This window comes from Plasmodium gonderi, assembly GCF_002157705.1.
Source record: "Plasmodium gonderi DNA, contig: Chr14, whole genome shotgun sequence".
NCBI classification, from domain to species: Eukaryota; Apicomplexa; class Aconoidasida; order Haemosporida; family Plasmodiidae; genus Plasmodium; species Plasmodium gonderi.
The window spans coordinates 940,112-955,091 of record NW_021628939.1 but is presented as its reverse complement, the minus strand read 5'-3'; the positions used below and the strand labels follow the sequence as shown (position 1 = coordinate 955,091).

General features: G+C 28.7%; 3 protein-coding genes across 3 annotated transcripts; 1 reads left to right on the top strand and 2 right to left on the bottom strand.

Moving 5' to 3' along the window:
• Nucleotides 1-2,022: 2,022 nt before the first annotated feature.
• On the top strand, nt 2,023-4,593 carry PGO_141980 (protein phosphatase PP2A regulatory subunit A; the record flags this gene model as incomplete). The annotated part of the gene is made up of 1 exon (XM_028690192.1): nt 2,023-4,593. The coding sequence occupies one exon, from the start codon at nt 2,023-2,025 to the stop codon at nt 4,591-4,593; it is 2,571 nt and encodes an 856-aa protein (XP_028545993.1).
• A 732-nt stretch (nt 4,594-5,325) lies between these two features.
• Nucleotides 5,326-11,262, bottom strand: PGO_141970 (hypothetical protein, conserved; the record flags this gene model as incomplete). The annotated part of the gene is made up of 1 exon (XM_028690191.1): nt 5,326-11,262. The coding sequence occupies one exon, from the start codon at nt 11,260-11,262 to the stop codon at nt 5,326-5,328; it is 5,937 nt and encodes a 1,978-aa protein (XP_028545992.1).
• A 2,984-nt stretch (nt 11,263-14,246) lies between these two features.
• On the bottom strand, nt 14,247-14,471 carry PGO_141960 (hypothetical protein, conserved; the record flags this gene model as incomplete). The annotated part of the gene is made up of 1 exon (XM_028690190.1): nt 14,247-14,471. The coding sequence occupies one exon, from the start codon at nt 14,469-14,471 to the stop codon at nt 14,247-14,249; it is 225 nt and encodes a 74-aa protein (XP_028545991.1).
• Between the last annotated feature and the right edge of the window lie 509 nt (nt 14,472-14,980).

Here is a 14,980-nt window from a genome sequence, read left to right as displayed (position 1 = left end):
TTTCGTTGGTTAAAAGATAATTTGAAAATGAATAGAAAAATTAACTTCATTTTTTATTCTAATCTAAAAGCAGATTTAGACAAAGGGACATGCTCAAGTTGTACGAGTGCTAACAAAAAAGAAACATATTCTATATAGCTCAGTGCTGAAGAGATTCTTTAATTATATGAACAACTAAATGTGTTAAGAATGAGAACTTATGTTAAAATAGTATAAATATACATTTAATGTGCATATATGTTCTAGGTTCATATATTCTGGGATACTATAACAACTGTGTTTCCCCTGAACAGGGATCTAAAAAAGTCTAAATTTTTTTTTTTTTTTTACTACAAATATACAACAATATATGTGTTAACATGGAGGAATATATTTCCTTGTGTATGCTTATGTGTGTGCACATATAGATAGGGTTTTTCTTGCTTTGTAAATTTTCATCTGTTGTGTGAACTTACAAACGAAAGGAGAATACTCTTATTCACAATAAGCTAAGAATAAAACGGGGATCCTGTAGCCATATAATAATTATGTTATCTTTGCATGAAAAAAAGTGTGTTCACAAGAATAATCAAAGAGAAAAGGGTACCCATAAATATTCAAATTGCAAAAAAAAAAAAAAAAAAAAAAAAAAAAAAAAAAACATTCACACATTACATAGTCACGATATGGATGTTATTTATGGTTTTCTCTTTTTCTATTTTTTGTTGAAAATACTATCAAAGTAGCATACCTAAAATGTTGTTACATCAATATATGTTATTTGAATGTTCACATGCGTAAGTATATAGAACCTGAACGAGGAGTTTGTTCAAGTTGAACTATACTATCACATTATAAAAGTATTTCTAATCTATTGAGAAACTAATTTTCCTTTTTCTTATGTTATTATATGCCTTTTTTTTTTTTTTTTTATTTTATTTTACACAATTGGTATGTATTTTTGCATGTGTAGAGGCACAGCGTGTACTTGAATAAAGACATGAAAATAAATTCACTATTGTTTCAAGTTGGAAAGCTTTTGATTTCTTAAGTGAGATTTCTTCTCCTCTAATTTTTTATATCCAAAAAGGGGAGAAAATAAAATTACAGACATGTACTCTTCAATGAATACACAAGCAGGGTGTTTGAGCAAAAAAAAAAAAAAAAAAAAAAAAAAAAAAGAATTAACAAAATTTGAAGTAAACTTGAAAAGTGAGATTCCTTGTAGGATTAAAATATAAGAAACTTGTAAAAATAAAATAAAAATTTTAAAATATAAAGGCCATTTAAATTTACCTAAGGGAACATCTTTTTTCCATTTTTTGTTTTCCTTTTTGGATTTTATAAAAGGTAAAGCTATTGAATATATATGATAATAACGATCATCCTGATTAGCAGTGAAATAAAATAACAAAATAGTGAGAAGTTAAACGGTAAAAAAAAAAAAAAGAAAAATAACGTTCTTGTAATAAAGGGATGACAAAAAGAATATAACACAAAAAGGCCAAGGCTTAGTGATAGTTTTATGAGAAAACACTACCGTAGCATAACAGAAAGGCAAAAAAAAAAAAAAAAAAAAAAAGGGAAATAAAAAAGAGGCATACATATGTAAACATATATATAAATGTACATAAGTTAATCTATGAATATGTGATTATACTTATATATACACACTGACACACGTGATATTTATCTTATGCGAACCTAGTTAAACACAGTTACGAACGTCTTTACGCACACATATTCACGCATGTACATGTACAAGTGGAAGAGCAAGAGTAACATAAGAGACCTCACTAGAAAGAGCATAAAAAAGATACTTTTTATGTTTATGAACAAGTGAAGAGGCGGAGGGGGTGGGTGGAGGAAGAATTAAAAAGAAAAGAACAAATTAAATAGCAATAAATTGTATTGCGATAAGAACTAAGCAAATACCAAGTATCAGTGAGTTTGAATTAAACTGAAACAGCACAGATTTACTAACGCCAGGAAAAGCTGATTTAAAAGGAGATAAAAAAAAAAAAAAAAAAAAAAAATTCAAGTATGGGAAGTAAAAAGGCACAAGAAATAATTGACGGAATGCAGTCTTTTGATAAGAAGACGAGATTGAAATACATGAAAGAGTTAAAAGTGTTATGCGAAATTTTAGGAATGGAAAGAACCCAAAATGAAATTATTGAATTTTTATATAACATAATAGAAGATGATTCGGATGTTTTGTTTGAATTATCAAATAATTTAATTTTCATAACAAATTTTTTAAATAATGTGAATAACTGTAATTTTTTATGTGACTTATTGTTACATTTCATTGTAGCATATGAAAGAGAAATTAATTCAAATGCTATTATTGCCTTTAAGAATTACATACAAAAATGTGATAGTAATACACTGATAAATATTATATATCCCAAAATTATCAAGTTAGTTAATAGCAACAGTGATAATTATCGTATTGGTGTTAGTAGAATTATACCAATAATAATTGAAAGATGTATACAAGAAGATCAACCTAAATATACAAAAATGTTCGTACAGCTGTTCTTGGAATTGTGTCAAGATCAAAGTGTACTAGTAAAGAAATCATGTTGTGAAACATTCTCTTTCTTTCTTTTTATACTAAAAAGATACAAGGAACTTATTCAGAAGTGTAAGTATATTTCTACCAAAGGTGAAGTAGAGGAGGACGAGAAAAGATCCCTCCTAGGGGATGACGTTGTAGGAACTGATCATGGATATGTACCACGTACAAGTGGTGATAGTGAAGTAGATCGGAAAGTAAAATCGCTGAATGGAGATAAGAAGGAATTGAAGCAGAGAGAATTGGAAAAACGAGAAGAAGTTAATTGTGCCATGGCTGTACATAGAATCATAGGAAACGGAACAAGCAGACACAAGACAAATGATGAAGAAACACGAGAGGTGAAAGATATCGAAGAGACATGGGATGCATCAACAACAAATGAGAAAGGAAAAATATTTATAGATAATATGTGGGAAGTGGCTATGGAAATATACAGAGGTTTTTTTTTCCCTATAAATGGAATGGATGAAGTTCAAATAAGCGCAGTATCTATGTTATCAGGTGTTCTAACATGTGATCCATATTTTGTTAAAAATTTAGAAGAAATATTAAGGAACATATGTAATGATGAAAGTTGGAGAGTAAGGGCAACTTTAGCAAATAATATTTACAGTATTTTAAAAGTACGAAAAAATGAAGATATATCTATAATCATATTATTACTATTAAAAGATGTAGATAGTAATGTACGTAGCATTGTATTAAATAACCTTGATAATATATTAGTACATTCCAAAATTAATGTGAATATAATGGATGAAATATTTGATGATCTGAAAAGAGATATTGATAGTAACAATGTGCATTTAAAAATTTCTTTATGTAAATTGTTGTGCTCTTTACCAGATATTTTAGATAAAAATGGATCTATTGAATATATTCTTCCATTATTTTTATTATTCATAAGAATAGAGGAAAGTGATTTAAAATCAGAACTTTTTATATGTTTGCATAAAATATCAAAACTTATCTCTTTTTTTGATATGAAACAAATCATTATTCCTTTGTGTCAGGAAATTGTTAAAAGTAAAAACTGGAGATTAAGACATTCATTATATTATTATTTAAAATTTTTTGGTCATTTTTTTTTTTATCAAAATAAGGAAAATGTTTCATCAAATTATGCAGATTTTTGGAATTATATCAATATAGGGGCTAAAGATGTTGTATATTCAATCCGAATGGAAGTAGTAGACACATTAAATTTTTTAATTAAAGATAGAAACTTTTCTTTTTTTGAAAAAGGAATTACACGAATCTTAAATGATCTTAAAGAATCTAGGAGTTATATATGTAGAATCACTTGCTTGCAATACATATCCAAATTAGTTATGTACTTCTCCTTATACTATATCGAAAATTACGTACTAAACATTTTGGAAGAACTAAGTATGGACAAAATAAGTAACATTAGGTATAACATTGTAATGACCATTTATTATGTCAAGAAGTACGTAAAGTATGTTTTGTCTGTTATAATGAGTAAAACCTATGACACGTTGATGTGTAAAGTCACAAGAATGGTTGAACGGAAGAATAAGGAAAATGAGGAAAATGAAAAAAATCGTACGTACGAAAGGAGTGGAACAATAACTTCAAGTGCAGGGACACGCATACACACAGATGCAGGTTTAGAGTCAAATGGAAATGTAGAAAAAGAAGATAGCATGAAAGATAACATGCATTATTATGAATCAAGCAAGTCCCGTAATGACAGTAGTGAATATTTTCATATCTTGAATTATAAGCAGTGTCTTCTAAATGATCACATAAAACAAAAGAAATATTCCTTCCTAATAAACTCGTGTTCAATTTCTTCTTTTTCTTTCTATGAAAACATGAAGAATACAGACACAAATAAACGCAGCTGTGAGAATATTTTAAACGTTCTATCGGAGAAGATAAACACTTTGGGAAACGACACTGACACTGATGTATCTATGGCATCGAATTCATTGAAGAACGACGATTTCTTTTATTACATAAATTCCATAAACACATTCAACGCAGTTTGTAGGCCGATAAAATGAGTCTTTTTTTTTGTTTTTTCTTTTTTTTTTTTTCAGTGATAATTCTTCTTTACTATATGTGTACATGTATTTACTTAAAATATGCAACTTTGGATTGCTTTACATATACAAGTGCCTTTTTTTTTTTTTTTTTTGTTTTTTGTTGTTGTTCCCAAAGAAAATACATATGTTAATTAATTATGTCATATAGTATGTGACACTTCATGCAGTGACACCACTTTGTTTATCATTGTGTAATATACTAAAAAGAATCATCTTTACACACGTCCTTGTGGATATGCATGAAAAGTTTTCCTTCCTTTTCTTAAATATAATAAATACGTGAACCACACATATGTTTCTAACAAGGTAATTATCTTTTGGCGGCAATTTTTGTTCGGGGAAATGTATATAGATTATTGCGAACAAAATTGAAAATGTCAGGTGATACATATTGCATAGTGCAGTAATGACGTATATATATATATATGTGTATATTCATCTATACTGGAAGTATAAATAATTGGTTGGAAGAAAAAAAAAAAAAAAAAAAGGATCAAAATGTATTTATGCGGCGGGAATGTGCGTGGCACTAATGCATCATTTGGCAAGAGGAAAGCACAAAAAAAAAAAAAAAAAAGGAGGATTTTTATTTTATTTTTATTACATCATAATTTTTTTATTTCGTACCTTTTTTATTTTTCGAATATTTTTTTTTTTTTTTTTTTCTCCTGCTGTTTTTTCCTGAGCTATCTAGGCCTCAAACAAGGCGTAAAGCAAAACGTTGCACATGTAAAGGGACTGATCGCTGGGAAGTGTTTTTTGTTTAATAACATTTTTGAATATGAAAAAGTATGGCATTAAATCGAGGATATTTTTCGAATGATAGACAAATTTAACATGGGCATTAATTTTTTGGTAGTAAATTTTTTTTGAAATTATAGATGGGGCCATTTGAAATGGGATACAATTTATAATATCTTTAAGAAGTAAAAGAATAGTTTGTTTCGCCAATGATATTACATCCGTGTTGTTATCTAATGTTTCTACATATGAATCTAATTTCCTTAAATTGTCCGTTTCTTCTTGCATTAGATCCATCGTAGGAGTGGGATCTTTACCATTTGCTAGGGAATCTCTTGAAGTTTTTGCTTTCTTATAATATAAAGCATCCTTTTTCAGTCTTAGTTGATTTACCTGTTTGATTTTCTTCACATTCTTATCATCAATTTCCTTAACTTTTATTATTTGATCGTTACAAATTTCGCTATTTTGGGACCTGCAATTTGTATACAGTGTATTTGTACTCTCATTGCAACTATTTTCTTCGTTCGAGAAACTATTTCTATGGTTCCTTATAGTTATCGTTTTATTATTTTTTGCATGTATATTATAATTTTCCATATATACCTTTTGGTTATTAAATATATTTATTCCTTCATCCTCAATGCCCCAATTTTTTAGTATTTTGTCTGTTATTTGTTGTTCCTTTTTTTTGTTTTTTTCGTTTTTCATTTGTTTGAAGTGTTTTGTTTTAGTCCATTCCATTTCTTTTCCGAAAGAAAATTTTGACTCTCCACAATTTATGTTTGTATCTATCCTTTTAATAAAATATTGTCGATCCAATTTGTTTTGAAAATAGTATGGGCTCTTTTGAGATTTATCCAATATTTTGTTTGGTATTGTTCGAAAATCATTTTTCCAAGTATATTTTTTATTTGCTACAATATGTTCTACTTGTGATTGGTTATTTAATGATGCACGATTATTATATAGTATTAAATCTTCTTTTCTTAATTTTTTTGTTTGATCATTTTCTACAATTCCGTTGACCATTTTGTCATTCCAAACTGTATATGGATTGTCTACCAAATATGCAAAGTTAGGGTTATATCCCGATTTTATTTGTTTATTTTTCGCTTCGTTCAAGTTTGGTTTTGCACCCATCCCTTTTTTTTCAGCTTCTTCCCCTTCTTCTTTCATTCGGTCCAATCCCTCCAGTCCGTCTAGTCCATCCAGTACTTCTTTTTCTTCCTTTTCTTCCTTTTCTTCTTTTTCTTCTTCTCCGTCTGATGCTTCTATACCAGTTTCTTTCCTTAGTGTGTCCTCATTAACACCTTCTATGAAGCGCATACTGGCCTCCGAGTGATACGTATCGCTGTCTATGTACGATGATCGAATTTCTGTATTGAAATAGAGTTTTCCTTTTAATGAGCTATTCTGGATTAGATACATTAGAAAGTCATAGTTTTTCTCATTTAAGAAGTAATCTAAGTATAAATGCTTATGTTCTATGGTTAATATACACGCATATACAAATCCAAAAACAGTACAATCAAATTCTTTGAAATATAACAAAGTGTTTGTTTTCTTCTCGAAAATTTTGATAACCCATCTTTTTTTGTCTCTTTCATAAAATATATTTTCTCTAGGTAAATTTTGGATTTTTTCTATCATATCATTTGAGAAAGATATACCTAATGTTTTATACAGAACAGTTCGCGTTTTCAAGCTAATGCTAATAGGATGATAGTACTCTTCATGGATATCTCTTTTCTTTGTAATATTATTCGATTTCTGTTCCACACATATACATTTTTTCTCTTTAATGTTAGTTTTGGAATTTTCTTCAACCCATTTAGAGTAGTTACCATTTTGTGTATTCACTATGTTATGACTAGAAGAATCCGTTTTTATTTGACTACTAGTTAAGTGGTGTGTACAAGTGACCTCATGTGGTTTCGGTGTGGAAGCTCTGGAGGGTATCTCAGTGCTTAACACATTTATTGTTTCATTTAAATTTAACTCACTAACATTCCTGGGCTCCTTAATCGTACTTTTAGATTCGTCATATTTTTCATCTGTGTCATCATGACAGTAATTTTTTTCTTCTGTTTCCTTTTCTCTTTGTAGTTTTTTCGAGTTTTTATTCGTTTTTTTTATATCTTCTCTTATATTATCTGGTCTATGGGAAATGCTTGCGTAAGTAGCATCACATCCATGACCATCTCTAAGAGCCTTCTTAGATGGGTTTCTCCCTTGCTGACAGTTTAGAATTTCATTTGTCATTCCTTCGTTTGTCATTCCTTCGTTTGTCATTCCTTCGTTTGTCATTCCTTCGTTTGTCATTCCTTCATTTGTCATTCCTTCATTTGTCATTCCTTCATTTGTCATTCCTTCATTTGTCATTCCTTCATTTGTCATTCCTTCATTTGTCATTCCTTCGTTTGTCATTCCTTCATTTATCATTCCTTCATTTATCATTCCTTCATTTGTCATTCCTTCATTTGTCATTCCTTCGTTTGTCATTCCTTCGTTTGTCTTACCTTCATTTGTCTTACCTTCATTTGTCTTACCTTCATTTGTCTTACCTTCTTCTGTCATTCCTTCATGTGTGTACCCATCATTTGTTGCGAATTTGCTGATGCAAACAAAGAACATCCTCTCCTCATCCTCTAAATTGCTAAAAATGTTATACTTCTTTTTTATGTAATTGTATTTAAGCTGCAATGCCAATTGTCTGGAGTGGTGGTACGAGTGATATTTGGCAGAGAACATTTTCGTTCTTAGATTTGGAATTTTATTTACGTTGTCATACTTGCATAACCAATTTTGTTTAATCGAATCATAGTAAACATCACATACAGGAATCATTATGGATTCTAATTCTTCTTCACTATATAAGTTTCCAATTCTTTCTTTTTCTAAAAGGTTTATTATATCACTTAGGTTCAATTGAACATTGTCATATACTTTTTCCTTTAACAAATTAGAATAACTTACATCTTGCGTATATATACTGTTAAAATGATTATCAGGTGGTTCGTATCTTTTAAATATAGTGTTAAATTTTTGTTCCTTAAACGAGTTATTTCTACATACATTGTCGATATTTATAAACTGAGGAGAATGGCTACACTCAATGTTGTTTAATATATCATTGTAATAGCTATGCGTTTCATCATTTTGCATTCTTTTATTCATAATAATTTTTGTTCCTTTAATTTTCTGATCCATTTCATTGTTTGTCAGCCTAATAAAATCCCACCCATCTGTTTCGTTATATTCATCTGTGTGGTCACTTATGATCTTGTTCGGTTCAGTACGACTTGAAGAATCACTCTCAGCATGGGAAGAAATTGCGTTCTCTTTATTAACACTGAGGTTATTCATTTGGTTATATGTAACATTGTACAATTTGTTTTTTAAATAGGAATCCTGAAGATTTTTTAATATGTATGTGTTATAGCTGTTATTTTTGTGTAAATCTGATGCACTATTTTTATATATATTTAAATTGAGTAATGAATATTCTTCTATTCTCAATTTCTTCTTTATGTTGTAATCTAAGTCTTGATCGATATTTCTTTTCAAATTGGCTATTTTTTTGGACTCTTCTGTTGTGTCTTTTTTATTTTCTTCACCAACAGGTTGTACTTGGCTTGCCATAATAGGGTTAATTATTTTCCTATAGATAGGTAAAGGACTATACGTAACTGCATTTCTCCTACTATTGTTATTTTTATCACTGATATTATGATTACTAAAGGTTGTGTTGTTCATTGGAGTTGAGTTTATGCAATCCACTTTTTTCAGTATATTCGATAATGTATTTTCCTTTTTATAGTACTCATTTATATTCAATTTTTTTCTATTTACATCATTGCATAAACTTCCATCGGATACAGATGAAGGTGAATCCATGTACACACTTATGCTATTTGCATTACTGCTTGTTGTAGATATGGGAAGAGTAATTTTTTCAGATAATTCTTTTTCTTCCTCAGTACACGTGCTGAATAATAATTTAGTGCTTTTCGAAGAACTGTTGTTATGTGTGCTTTCATTGAAATCGGAGAAAGTGTGGTTCGTGCTTTCCGTTACTGTGTCGTCAGTTAATTTTTGGTACAAATGATGGTTTAATTTGTTTCTTACGTATTCTATTTTTCTTTCACATAGATCCTCGTCATTGGGGGATTCCTCAAAAGGAGTTTCTTCGTCACGGGCTTCTTCATCTGGGGTTTCTTCGCTAGGAGTTTTACCATTAAGAGCTACGTCATTAGTAGCTACTTCATTAGGAGTATTTTCATTACGGATTTCACCATTTTGAATGCTTTTTTCTTTCTCATTTACATTCTCACTCTTCCCTTCCATCGCATTAGTATTTGATAAACTGCTTTGATTATTAAAATATATTCTTTCATCTGCATTCACATAATAATTTTTCTTTCCTATAGTACTCTGATAATCTGATGATACTTGTTCCTCTATGTGATTCATTGATTTTATGGACACACTATGATTCTTCACAAGTTCATCATCAGACATGTTTTTCGAATTGACAATGACTTCCCCCTCCTTATTTTTCACCCCTTTGGAATATTTATATATATCACAAATTAAGTTGCATTTTGAAATGTCTTCATAAAGGCTCTTTTTAAAGTATCTTTCTTCCTTTAAATTTATTTCCTCTTTGGATTCTTCCTCTTTCATTGATGGTAAAGATGTACCTGCGCTAGTTTTCGCTATTTCCTTCATCTCGTTCCCTTTGGATAATCTGCATTGATTTTTTGTTATTTCTTTGACATTTTCATTGGTGTAATGAATAACAGTACTATGTTCTTTAGTCTGTTCAATAGTACGGTCAATACTACTATACTCACTATTGCACCCACTTTTACCTTCCTCAGACATATTTTCATTTTCTCCTCTTGGAATATTTGCTAAATCAGGAATTAAATAATTCTTTTTACTTAATAATTTTTCGTTGTATTCAGTTTTATTCATTTTGCAAATCTGTTCTATTTTCTCTTTATCTAAAAGCACATCATTATGTGTTTCTAGAGTGGTATAGCTTTCTTCGCTTCTTAAGGAGTGTCCATTTTGACAAATTGCATAAGCATTTGTTATGTTAATGTATTTTTTTTTTTTTTTTTTTTTTCCTTTGGTTGGTTCCCATTTATTTTTTTCTTCTCTAAATGTATTAGATTGGTTATACAAATTTGGATCCCTTGTTTCATGATCATTGATTTGGCCCCAATTTGAAATGTCTTCATATGTGTCCATATTTGGAAATGAATTGAGGCTCGTAATATTTCTTAAGGAACAGCTTTTGTTTTTGTTGCTATTCTCTGTTTGGCTTATATTGTTAGACTTGTTAAATTTTTTATAAGTTCTATTTTTCATTATTTCCCCATTCGGTTCACTTTCAATTTCACTTCCAACAGCACTACTTCTATTGACGTCCTTCTCTTGGGCGTTACGTATATCTGCAATATACTTATCAGAGAGATGCAGGGAACTTTTTTCCTCGTAGTGACATAAATTTTTAGACAAGTGTGATTGTTTCATTGCTTTTAGTTTTCCTCTAGTGTTGATTCCTTTATTTCTTTTTACGAAATGAGCGCACGTTCTTACCTTTTTCAAAGGCAACACATTACCATTATGTAGACCGTTTTTAAGATGTCTAATAGCTCTAAGTCTACTAACATTAACAAAGTGGTTGTTATTCCAACACTTTGTGTGATGTCTAGCAAATGCTCTTGGCCCTTTTGCCATATCTCCTATTGTAGCTTTTTTCTTATTTTGCATAATATTTTCTTCCTTGGTTATTTTTTTTTTTTGAGCCAATTTTAAGATTTCATATCTTTCAATTGACAAATTTGGAAAGTGGCAGCACTTACAATTCATTGTGTGCGCAAATAATAAAAATATGTATATATATATATATATACGTGAATGTGGAAGTATAGTTGTATGTTCAGTTTCTTGTGAAAATGTGTAAATGCACCTTCCACTATGAGTATATATCAAAATAACGTATTAAAATCACCTTAAAAAAAAAAAAAGACATGATGAGAAATATACAAAAAAAAAAAAAAAAAAAAAAAAAAAAAAATAATAAAAAAAAAAAAAAAAAAAAAAAAAAAAAAAAAAAAGGCATGTTCACGGTTACATAATGAAATTATTATCTTATTATTTTTATTTATTTATATATATATTTTTTAATTTGTTTACATATAAATATGCAGATCGTAAAAATGATTACATATAGTTGCTTAATGTACACTAAAGGATTAACTGATCTCACCATTTGATATCTCTTTTTTATGTAATTATTTTTGCCTAGATTTCCAAGGAAATACAAAGCACAGTAGAATAGAACTACGTAACTGTTACATAAAATTGCGTAAAAAAAAAAAAAAAAAGCAACAAGAAAAAAGGAAATAGGAAAAAATATTTTATTTACGATTATATTAATTGTTGTGAAATAATCTCTATTTCACAAAATTGTGCACTGTAGGAATATGTTATTGTAAGGGTGTACATATATATATACGCTTGTATATACATAATTCATAAGTACGTGCATACGTACATATGAACAAAGGTCTTTCACAAAAACACAAACAAAGGCGAATTCGAGTGAATTATAAGGGAAGAATATGTTTACATATGTATTACTAAACTCTGAAGATAAAACAAAAAAAAATAAAAAATACACAAATTATTTTCCTGTACTCTTTCTTTTTTACTTCCCCCTTTTTTTTTTCTTTTTTTTTTCATTTAGATTGAAAAAACGAGAAGTTAACAGTAAGCGGCATTGTGAAACATTCGTAATTATAGATCATGAAAGGCATGAATAAAACGAAAAAGCTAAAGAAAACAAATAGAAAAAATTATATCTTTTTACATTTTGTTCTTAATTCCGTAGATTGTTGTACACATTTATTATTTGGGATACTCTTGTCCTTAGGAGACGAAAAATGCAAAGAACGAGCGAATGTGGTCACACTAAGTGAAAAAAAAAAAAAAAGAAAAAAAAAAAGCGGAAAACGTGCAGCACCAAATGCAGAAAAGGAAGCAATATGGCAGGAATAAAGCAGAAATAATGCAACAATAATGCAGCAACTTAAACTTAAAATGAAAGCATAAATAGAACCACTATCACTATGCTACAAAGGAATATGCTTTACATAAAAATTGTCTCATTAGTTCAACTAATGTATTAGGAAAAAAAGGAAAAACAGGTTGAAAATATAAGAAAAACAAAAATGCCTTGCATATTTTGTTTTTATTTCTTTTTTTTCAGATGTCTTATGTATAAATGTAACCAGTTTGCATAAGCAAAAAAAAAAAAAAAAAAAAAAAAACGTCTCATGTGTTCCTCATGTAAAGGAAAATATGAAAATTTTACGATAAAAAAAGGTCAGAAATGAAATTGAGAAATAGAGAAATTAGCAAAAATAAAAAAAAAGAGGAAAGGAAAAATTCATCAAGAATTTTGATGTATATACGCACTTTAAAACATTTTTTTTTTTTTCCATTTTCGGAAAATGTAGAATTCTAAAAATATACTTGTTTACATATATATATTACATATGTAGCATGTATAAGTACACATTGTTTTTTTCGGGAAAATTTCTCATAGAATTATTTTGATTGCCATAAAATTCATCACAATTTGCACACCACTTTTTTTCCATAAACTGTTGAAGAATGCTTCTTATCTTTTACATAAAAAAAAAAAGAAAAAAAAAATGATGAAAAAAATAGCATATAATAATGAACCATGTTCATTCTGTTTTCTAAAAGGGAACACTACATCATGTATGTGCAGAGTAATCGAATTGTTTTTCTTTTATTTTATCTCCTTATGTTTCTGCTTTTTCGAGTATTTATTTTTTTTTTTTTTTACTTCATTTTATTTTTTTTACATTTAAGCGAAAACTCAAAAAAAAAAAAAAAAAAAAAAAAAAAAAAAAAAAAAAAAGTCCAAACGTTTAAGCATGTGTAATAGGAAGTACTCAATCATAAGTGATAGTTTACTAAAATAATGTTATTTCTACACTTGATTAAAATTACACATTTTCTCATCATGTGATCATACATACATAGCATCTCTTGTCTTTCAAAAAAAAAAAAAAAAAAAAAAAAAAAAAGACGACGACGACGATGTAATATATACGTAGTACAAGCAACATGAATATGTAAATCGTATATTATAACATTAAAAAAAAAAAAAAAACACACTTTAATTGAATAAAATAAAAGTTTTATTGTTTTCTCAAAGGGTATGACGTTATGTGTATAAAGTGTTTTGGTCCTCTTATATCTAAATAGAAATTTTGTAACATTTGGGAGGTGTGCGAATTCGTCAATTTGATAGTTCTCGTTTTATGTGCGCACGTGTATCTATGTACACACATATGAAAAAAAAAAAAAAATAATAATAATAACAAAAAAATAAAGTCCCCTGTAAAAAGGGAGGTGTGTGTGTGTGTGGATAGAATGGGGGGAGGGGGGGGGGTAATTAAAACCTATATGAACGATATGTCAATTCTTTATAATAAAAAGTCATTCTATGAATGAGGAAATTATGTTCACAGTTTTTTTTTTTTTTTTTTTTTTTTTTTTCTCAAACCTTCCACTTAAATGAGTTTAGTATTTCTGATATAAAACATCTGTGTGCATAATAGGTTTATAGCACGTCAGAACATCTTTACATTTTTCCCTATATAACTATTTTCGACTTTTTTGAGTCGGGGTTTCACTAAGCCTTTTTGGTTTTTATTGTACGCGAAAAGTGTATACATGCTTACATGATTATATATTCATATAAATATTTGTACATTTATTCACATAAAATGAGCAAGCATTTTCCATCCGTTTTCTCAGTTCCTAGCTCCAGGTCTTTTCTTCCTTATCCAGTACTTCAAAAAAAGCTTATTGTCATATATCAAATTAACATTATTTTTAACATTATAATTACTCCTTGATATATTTTTTAAGTACAAATTTTGGCTATATTTCAGGCTCTTTTCCTTTTCTACCTTATTTTTCACAGAGTTAACAAAATTGAAAAGGCTCTTGTACTTGTTCAGGATGTTTCTTTCCATTATTTTGTTTATGTGGGGTAGAAATGGTTCATTGAATGCATATCAAAAAATGATAAAACAAAAAAAAAAAAAAAAAAAAAAAAAGAACAGAAAAGGAGCTATGTTTTTACCCCATAGGAATTAAAATTAATATGCGCAACATGTGTTAGTGCCCATCCTTCAGTTTGACATAAGTTGAATTTCCATTCACTGATAATTCATTTTTAATTTAAGTTTCATGTTCAAAGAAGGAAACGAAAAAAAAAAAAAAAAAAAAAAGTAATAATAATAAGTGAAGCAGAAAAACAAAAGGAAACGTATTAACACTACTGTAAGACTTCGCAAAATTGTCATTTTGCGTAGCAAATCGGTTATGCATATTTTTGTATATTTACATTACATATGCACGGTTTAATACCATAACTCCTACGTGCTAAAAAGTAATGTGTAAATAAAGAGAATTGTGTTTATGCCATCGTAACAGTGTTCAGATTATTAAAGTGAAATCTAAGTTGGTATTGCTAATGCTC